The sequence below is a fragment of the Montipora foliosa genome, chromosome 2 (assembly GCF_036669935.1).
Source record: "Montipora foliosa isolate CH-2021 chromosome 2, ASM3666993v2, whole genome shotgun sequence".
Lineage (NCBI taxonomy): Eukaryota > Metazoa > Cnidaria > Anthozoa > Scleractinia > Acroporidae > Montipora > Montipora foliosa.
The window spans coordinates 58,914,146-58,924,145 of NC_090870.1; the positions used below are offsets into that span (position 1 = coordinate 58,914,146).

At 41.5% G+C, this 10,000-nt stretch overlaps 1 protein-coding gene across 4 annotated transcripts in view; it reads left to right on the plus strand.

The window, feature by feature from the left end:
• Positions 1-10,000, plus strand: part of LOC137993709 (putative helicase mov-10-B.1) — a 58,248-nt gene that overhangs the window by 33,528 nt on the left and 14,720 nt on the right. For all 4 annotated transcript variants that reach the window (XM_068839690.1, XM_068839687.1, XM_068839689.1 and 1 more), the window contains 6 exons: positions 115-222; positions 854-1,016; positions 6,277-6,419; positions 7,376-7,552; positions 7,795-7,936; positions 9,499-9,660. In XM_068839690.1, the coding sequence (XP_068695791.1) occupies positions 115-222; positions 854-1,016; positions 6,277-6,419; positions 7,376-7,552; positions 7,795-7,936; positions 9,499-9,660 (895 nt within the window). The remainder of the gene's footprint in view (positions 1-114; positions 223-853; positions 1,017-6,276; positions 6,420-7,375; positions 7,553-7,794; positions 7,937-9,498; positions 9,661-10,000) is intronic.

Here is a 10,000-nt window from a genome sequence, read left to right on the forward strand (position 1 = left end):
GTGTGTATGGCCGAAGTATCTATAAAGTGCTGGTCTTAGTCAGCGAGTTTGTCCAAATGTGAATCCAAAACGTTTCTGTTTTACTTACTTTCTTTCCGTTTTTTTTCGATGCAGGTTGGCCAGAAATGGTCTGGTCATGTGGCGAAAGCCAAAGAATTACGAAATTCCTCCTACTATTAAAGCCCAGATTATCAAAAGCAATAAAGTAGCGGAAGGACTAAAGTGAGTGTGGGATTGTCAGGGGTTTCCAGGGCCATGCAAGTTTCTTTGTATTGAACACTCAGGGCTAGCTAGCTTCTAGTACACTGAACAGTTGGAGACTTCTCGCTTTTTGTAAATACATAACATATTTGAAGTATTGATACGCAAAGAACTTTCGCGGTTTCAATTTGGCCGTAGCTTTTCAAATGAAAGTCCTGCCATGAAATATCCTCTTTCAGCAACTCTAGAAACTAATTCCGAGCTAAAATCTGACAGAATCACCCTGACAAATAACTGTTCGCCTGAGAGCAGCCTTTTACCTCCAAGAATTAAACTTGAAGCGAACTACTACTACTACTACTGCTACTGCTACTGCTATTGCTACTGTTACTGCTACTGCTACTGCTACTGCTTAAAACGTTTGGTCCCATTTGGGACACAAGAAAGAGGGTGATGACTTGATCAAAATTGTAACAACTGACCTGAAACACCTTAAATTTTCACGCATAAGTGCTTCGGCCCCAGAGTTCCCAGTGCTCTGTCTGATAGATCTCATTGACTGTCCAATTGTTCTAATGTCTCACCATGCGACCATAAATTGGTGTCCAGTCCCTTAAATTGAAACAAGAGTATTTTCCGCTTTTTCCCCTAGGGAGCGTCTGAGAAAGACGTTAACTTTCGGCTGTTATCAGGAAAAGTTCAGTACGCTTCTGTATATTGAAGAACTTCAGATGCAAAAGGACATACGGAAGTATGATATGAAAGAAGTTGAGTTTCAACAGGACAGAGAAGATAGAAGGTTCCTCCTCTTGGAAGTAAGTGTATATTTTTTTCTGCGCCAAATGCTACACGTGGGCAATCTTTCATGCGACTTGTTTCGCAATTTATTGCGACACGAGTTAACACAAAAAAATTTCTCAAACATACCCTGAGACAGACTTTGTTGCATCAATCGTTTCGAGAAGTAGAAATTGATTCCTCTTTTCCCAACGCTTCTTGCAATGCCTCAACATTACATGGAACTCTTTCATAACATTTTATCTAAAGAAAGCTGAAGGGCCGAAACGTAATATTGCCCAGTCGGACCAGTAAGAAGTCTACATCGAGGTCCTCTCTATACATTCCACATTTATAGCCGAAATAGCAAATAAGAATTGGAACTCTCTCCAATCAAAAGGAAGATTGGCCCTCATATTCAAAAAACCACCTCTCCTCGCATACCGGACGCCCGAACAAGAGAGAACAAGATTCACGAGGAAGACAACTGACAACACAATCACACCAAGGGGCTGTAGACCAAATCAAATGTTGGTTTTTGAGGAGAAGGGAAAACCGGCGTACCCGGAGAAAAACCTCTCGGTGCAGAGTAGAAAACCAGCAAACTCAACCCACATATGGCGCCGAGTCTGAGAATCAAACAGGGGGCACATCGGTGAGAGGCAAGTACTCTCCCCACCACGCCAGCCCTGCACCCAATATGTGACATGGTAAAAATGATTGAAATCACTACTATAATCACCAAACATCCCTTAAGGACGTTCGCGCCCAAAATGTTCCCACGTACAGATTTTTTTTTAACTTATCACACAGAAAGGTAATGATCTAGTTTTGCCAAAAAGGCAAAAAAAAAAGGGGTGTCACCGTGCTCGTTTTCGAGATCATGAGCTGCACTTTTAGAAGATTGCTTTACTTTAAGACGATCTTAGCTTACAGTTGTCAGCAATAAAAAAGCTGCATTAGTGAAATTTAGATCAGGTAAACGTACTCAATTCAACATAACTAATATAACTAAATTACCCTTTCCAGCTGATGTCTTTTTCTGAGGTGAAATAGACCTTGAAAAACGATACATATTAGTCTAAGAAAGAAAACTTCGGTCGCACGAGAGCATAAAAGGCGAAATATTTGTAACTTCTCACGAACAGATTTTTTTCGTTTTTTGTTAAAATGGACAAAATCAGAAAAGGAAGTGATCTACGGAAAGAAAAATAGGGGTCACCGAGCATTCAAGAGAGTAAAATCGGTGCGAAGTTCTCAAAGCGACGGTATATTCGCACTGTCACGTCATTGCGTAGCATTTCCGAAAAGACCTGGGTCCACAAATATCCCATGATGCCACAAGCTTTCACGTTCCATTCTTGTGGAAAATGTTTGCGCCTTTAGCATCGTGTGTACCTTCATGGTCTGCGATGCATGCATGACGTGTGCGTGACATGCGTGAAAAAATGCGCAGTAGCAATGGGCGCGAACGGCCTTAAGACGCTCGTTTTCTGATTGGATCATCAGGGATCTTACAATAGGACGACGATGACGGCTACGAAAACGCCACAAAACAATAGACTTAATAAACAAAAACAAAGGCTGTGCACGCCCTGCACGTGAGTTTTGCATTTTGATACATTTCTTTGCCGTCCTCGACCTGACAACGACGTGAATTGACGTCTCCTGGCACAGATGGGCTACCAGAAGAATTTTATAAAATATTTTGGAAAGACATAGCCACCACCTTAATCAACTGACTAAATTTTGCTTATGAAACGGGTAAACTCAGTCTCTAGACTACTACTCAGAGAAGAGGTATCACCAAGCTAATTCCGAAGAACGACGGCGAGCCTTAGCTAACTGGAGGCCGTTAACATTGCTTAATTGTGATTACAAATTAGCAACTAAAGCCATCGCAAACCGTTTAAGACCCTTTCTGCCTAAATTTATAAACAGTAGGGAAAACAATAGGCTGATAGAGAGCGTCATTTGCCGCTATGCCAAAGAAAATACCTCCAGGATTACTTCTTTTTTTTGGTCCACGTATATTGCAATGGTGACACTATATCTTGAATAACGGATGGACAAGCAACTTTTTCGAAATTCAAAGAGGAGTTAGGCAAGGATGCCCACTCTCGCCGTATTTGTTTGTTTAATCTGTCGAAATATTAACTAATAAAATCCGCCACAAAATGAGGAAATTAAATTGGGGCAATGTGCAGATGACACAACACCAATACTAAATGGGTCGAAAGAATCATTAGAAGCTTGCCCTCAAACAGTGGATAACTTTTATGCCCTATCTGGCTTGAAATAAAAGTAAATGATAAAAACACGGAGGCTCTCTGGATTGGTTCTAAAACTGGCAGCAGCTAAGTGTTGCTCACCCAGAGGAATTTCAAATAGCCCAAACATAAAGCAAAAGCTTTAGTACTTTGGTTTTTGGTTAAACCGGAAGAAATGATAACATTACGTTATGAAGAAAAAGTTGAAAACATTAGGAATATATTAAGTTGCTGGACGGCTTATCTAAGCCTCACCATTATTCCGAAAAATAGCAGTGTTAAAAAGTCTCGTTGCCTCTCTACTAGTCTATGTTCTATCTCCACTAACTTTGAACGAAAAGGCTACCACCGAAGTTAATAAATTATTTTATACCTTCCTTTGGAATGGAAAAGGGGACAAAATTAAAAGAAATGTTATGATTGGCGACTAAAACAAGGGAGCCTCGAAATGATCGACAATAAATCCTTCAGCAAATCCTTAAAAGCCATATGGATAAAAAGAATAAAAAGCAAGTGGAAGCTATTTTTTTACCTCGAGTTTGAGAACTTCGGAAGAGAAGCGGTTTTTACTGGCAACCTCAATATCAAGGATACAAAGAATTTTGTCAAGGTTAAGGATAGATTCAGGCAGGAAGTTTTGATGACCTGGGCCAAATTCAAAATAACGTCCGTAAATCACTTTCTCGGCCAGAGCCTATGGAATAATTCACTGATTAGAATTGGTAATTGCCCTGTCTTTCACTCTGATTGGAATAGTAAAGGTATTGTAAAGGTAAAACATTTAAAAGACGATCATAATAACTTCTTATCTCCCCTCATGCTACAGAATAGGTATAAAACTCGCCCCCTCGAGTATTGTGGGTTACTCTCGGCACTCAACCATTTATGGAAATCACACAAGCACAACTTTGTTGTGAATGACTTTGGTAAGGATGGGGCGGGACGAGAGCATGATAACAGGAGAAAGCATCAAGTGGCCTGAAACCTATATATTGACCTCCAAATGCACTACAAGCACTAGGCTCATGGAATTTCAGTTTAAACTTTTGCATAGGCGAATAACAACCAATGATTTCCTATGTAAAACTGTGATAAAAGATGACCCCAGTTGCTCTTTCTGCCAAGAGGAACCGGAAAGCCTCAGTAACTTGTTCTGGTTTTGTTCAAAAGTAACCCGCTTCTGGACCTCCTTAACTGCATCGTCTTAGCTTATTACCGCCCGATTCCTCTCATAATAACATGCAGCCATGCAGCTATTATATATGGCTTTGCAAAAACAAAAAAGATACGCACAAAAGAACTACACCCAAAGCGCTTCCCACAATCGCACAACAAACAAGCATAAATATAAGAAAACGCTTACGACTATTAATCTAAGATATAAATTAACTACACGTATAACAGTTTCTAAAGCTACTTACACTAAATTATCTAATCTTACTTAAATCTACTTAATGCTTTATATATTTAAATTACAACACTAATAAACTAATTACCTTACTTTGTATATTTACAATATTAAACAGTTCAGTTCCTTTCGAGTTCTCTAAGTTCCTCTCCAAGTCAAGCTCACCAACAAACAAAACAACAAACCGCTGTTCCTTGGCAATTTCATGCACACGTTTGTATTAAATCTTCCTGTTGTTTTCGCTTTTTCTCAGCTCTTCGAATTCCTTTCGGTCGACACTTCTGCACAAATCTCTGGTTGCTTTTTTCTCCTCCGTTGCTACTGCTGCTTCCCCTGCAGCTGCAGACAAATGGGTTTTGTCTTTGATTCATACAGCTCCCACTAATGACTCTTAGCGGTGATCTCTTCTCACTCTTCCTTCTCTCTTTCTGTGCCTTTTCCGTCAACGAACTGTTCGCCACCACACCCTTACAACACGTTACTGACATTTATATCTTTACATAATAATTATTTCTACAATTAACACTTACTGACAAACTTATTGTTTAAACACGACACTTACAATCCTATAGTTACAACACAGGTTACAACAGTATTTTCACAATGGAGACTTTAAAGAACAAATAAACTTACAAACTATTTTCTAAGGTACTAATTACGGTTGGCTACGATACGAAATTAACGCTAAATAAACTATGCAGCTGATGAAACAAAGAACAAAAGCGAAAAAAAAAAAAGAATTTTGTGACACCAAGCTACAAGGATATGTAATATATCTTAAGATGATTTGTGACATCGAAAGAAAAGCTGGCGTCTGACAAAAAAAGTGGGAAGACTTTTAGCCGCCTACTATCCGCCTTCTTGATTCCCCGGATCTTCATCCTCTCTCTTGCCGCTTTTGATCCGAGTCCCTTGACTGAAATAACCTTCGCTGCCCATTCTCTGCTTTTGCTGCTCAGTACTGTAAGCACGTAGGTATATGTGTATGGGTGTATGTAGGTGTGTGTCTGCGTGTAGGCATGGAAGGATGTATAGTAAGAATGTATTTTAGTAACCCTACCGTAGTTGTAGGTGCAACTCTGTACTGTCAATGTGAAAAAATAAGCCTCTCTCCTGACTGGCTCAGGATTAACTGTGGCGCAAGTTTTTGTAAGCCAGACATCACTGAACATACGAAATGCAGAGGCAAAGCATGAGCGAAATTACTATTGTCACGAAAGAAAGAGAGTAATTCCATGCTTATTTAAGACTGAGCGGCTTTCTTCCGAGTTAAAAAGATTGGTTTCCAAGTTACAACAAAGACTTCGCCGGATGCTATTGGCTCCATAGAACATAGGTAAAGTCTGCTACGAGCCTAGAAGGTCCATCAGGCCGCTAGGAGTATTTCTACTCCCCCCTGGACGGGATGTCAGTCCATCGAGGGGTTACCCCCAGCATTAAATTCGCCGGTACCCATTTATTCACCTAGGTGGAGAGAGGCACCGTGAGAGTAAAGTGTCTTTCCCGAGAACACAACACCATGTCCCCGGCCAGGACCCGAACCCGAGCCGAGTCGAGCGCACTAACCATGAGGCCACCGCGCCTCCCACTCCATATAACATGCGATGCCTTATATTTTAGGTACCAGGCCTTGCTGAAAATCGCCCATCTGTGTTACGTGGTGACAAGATCTTCGCATACGAATCTGGAGTGCTGAAACGACGATACGAGGGAATCGTGCACAAAGTTCAGCAACTGGATGTCAAACTTGGATTTCGCGCTGAGTAATTCAGTTAATTGAGTTTTAAAAATTCCCTTGGGACTCGGGAAATAGCAAATTCAAAAACAAAGACCAGTTTGAGGAACAAATTGTAACGGGGAAAAATTGACCAGTGGTTTTCCCATTTTTTCGGCCAATCCTCTATATAAGAGTTAAGACATCCCTAAATAGAACAGTGAGGTGGTAACGTTAAGGCAAATTTAATTAGTAACAAAAATAGAAAGTAAATTACCACCCAGTGGGCCGTAGGAAAGCTTCAGGGAATGGTAGGTTCCGTGAGTAACACACGGCCGAGAGCATTCAAAACTTGCACGCTGAATGAGTAACTTTTCAATTAACCACCCCCCTAGGGGATTTTCAGGGTTAATGTGCAACACTTTGTAGGGGGGGGGGGGGGAGGGACTTTGCCAGACTGCTTTATGGCGCAAATGGCAGCCGTGCAGATTACATTAAGTGAATGACAAAAATAATTTACAGGTGCCCCCATAACAGAATGAATAAGAGACCACGACACCGTGGACTACGTCCGCTACTCTTCTCGATCAGTATGTGGGTTCTTTAACGTCCCACACAAGTGATGTGAGACGGGGCCTACTGTTAATCCTCATTATCCGAGAAGACTAGAAAGTTGAACCATTTGCAGATGTCATTGCAGAGGCAGCACCTTCTCCTCTGTTATTTTAGGACCCTGAGTTTTGTTGCTGTAGAGACGTGAACCCACGACCTCCTGCACCAAAATCCAGTACTCTTACAACTGAGCAAACTGGTCGCGGTGCTGAACTCGGGAGAGACTGTATATGAAGGACACTGCCGGGATCTCAAATCCAAAGACACCTGTACACTCGCGACGTACTTAAGCAGAGCGTACTTAATTAAGCAGACCGTCAGTGGTGGAAACAGTTCGACTACCGCCTACAAAAGCATAACCATTTTTTGTTGTTTTTTAACTATTTTTCCTAGCATGCCATTCGTGAAAGGGAAAAAATTCGACATACAATTTACATTTACTCGGTTGCCAATACAGATGGAACACCGTGCGTGTGAAAACATCGCCAGCCTGGGTTCAGAAATGCGACCCGTTCTTTTTCCGCAAGAGGGAGATGTTGAACAGCTGGAAACATTCAACGGACAATTCCGGTTAGTGCTTCCACGAGAAAGCCGCAAAAATTGTAAAATATTGGAAATTCCACTGAAGGGACCTTGGTACGACCACATGCAGTTCACTCGTCCAGTACGCTAAATGATTTTCGCATACAGCAGGAAAGTCGCGTCCAATCCAAAACGGTTTATGCATAAAGAACATTGAATGAAATCTGTGGGCTCAATAATCTTTCTGGCCGAATGTTAAAAAACGTACTGTCTTATTTTAATATCAACAGCTATTATGACCGGAATCTCAATAGTGAGCAGCAACTGGCAGTCCAGAGGATCGTGTCAGGATCGTCTCTCCCTGCCCCTTATCTCGTTTTTGGCCCCCCTGGCACTGGAAAAACTGTTACGTTAGTAGAAGCTATCAAACAGGTTAGTGCTATATCAGTTTTCTTTATTTCCCTTCCATGGTTCCACTTTCTTTGAGTCATTTGCGAATCCGCCGCCTTTTTTGTGACTTCACATCAGTTGATCGTTGATACAAAACGTGCCGCGAAGGCCATGGCATAATTACAATAACAGTCAAGCCACACGTCAGGCGTGACCAGTAGTTTTGAAATTTGAACCGAGTATTCAAATCTGCGTGCCAGTTTTGAACTTTGTTCTCAAGGTTCTGAATTTCGCGTGGATATTTCCTTTATATATCGCAAATAGTTAGCTGTGAACTTTCGTTTCATTATAATATAAACGGTGTTTGAAAAGTGAAAACTCTTTCAAGCATCTGATGAATTATTGTTCAGTTGTGCATTTTTCGCATAGTTCGAGTTTCCTCTTCAAACCTACCGGTTCGGTAGAACTGTAACCCCTCGTTCCCTGCTTATCAATGTTTTAAGAAGTTAACTTTTCCGACATTTTAAGTCCAAATGGTATTCGGGACGTATACGCCCTGAACCTAATGTAGTGTCTGGCCTACCTCCAACGAGTCTCCTGGAGTAGAATACAGATGATGATGCTTCTGAGGCCCAACCTCGTTGCAACGACTGCAGAAGGAGCGAGGAGGCTGATACAAAAAAAAAGGCTTTTTCCGTTATTCTAACAGCTTGGGCCCCGGAAGCATCACCCGTATACTACTCCTGGTACTCAATGGGGACGCATTCAAACATCGGAAGGTCATAGCTTCGCCTTCCGTGCTAGTCTCTTGTCGTGCAGATGTCACTTAATCCTCCCCCAAGAGAAAATTAGGGACGGGGGGGGGGGGGGGAGGGTAGTGTAGGGGCGTTGGCCATATGAACTTTACAAAAGATACATTTAGATCGGAAGTCTGTTTCCCGAGAAGTTCGCGACTATTAAGCCTCACGTCACACATTTATGTGGCATTGTCTGATGGCTTTTGGAGACCTATTCTTCATCCAACAAGCCATTAGATTTGGTTATTCTAACAGATTTTTTTTCTCTGTTCTCTCACAAGTATATCAAAACAGAGTCGAGGTTCCGAGGAATATAATTTACATTTTTTCGATAAAAACCAAGGGAAATACAAAATATTCCCCTAAAAGCTTCAACTCTGTTGTTTTCCTTTTGCATAGTTCGAAATTAAACCAAGCCATTCTATTTTTCAGTATCAACATTGGACAAATAATGATAATATTGTTATTATTCAGAGGCTTCCAGAGAGACATGCTTTCGAATATTAGATTTCGTGAGCTTGCATCAATTGATAAACAAGAATAAGAAAGACGTTATTTTGGGAATCAGGGAGAGACGAACACTGGAGTCGGACCAATGCGGACTTGAATTTCAAGGCCGATTTGCCGCGAGAGGGTTCTTGACAATAGAACCCTGTCTGTGATTGGTTAATACGGGGAAAGTAATATGCCTAGGTTGCGAGCAGCCGTTTCTTTCACTCGTATATGTCTTACGCAATCATTGATACTTTTTAGCCAATCTGTTTTAAAGATGCAAAATGTTTCCATTTTCTCGCGTCATACACACAGGTGCACCGTCTTATAGATTCAAGTATCATTCTTGCCTGTGCGCCTGAAAACAGTGCCGCTGACCTGTTGGTTGAACGCCTGTTAGACCATGTGGACAAAGGGAAGATATTCCGAATGTACGCAGCATCAAGACCCTGGGACTTCGTACCACAGAAGCTCAAGGTAAGTTGCTGCTCTGCCAGTCGTAGCTGCGCTTCCGAGCGGTCTTCATCGCACATCTGTGCACTTTCCTTGGACCCAAGTTTGTTTTTGCCGTGTCACAGTATTCTTGGCTTGCACCCACGGGATTAGACGGACATGTTGGTGTACAAAACAAAGCATTTGCGTTTTGCATAATAATAAATCCAAACCCAAAAGACATGCTTTTTTGCTGCAAGGATACTCGAACACCACTCCCTCCCTGTTCTTCTTAAAGTACCTGTCATTAATGATGAAAACTAGTATTCGACTAACATATCCTCCAATCGTGGTTAAAACAAGTCGAGTCATTCCCATTCATTTT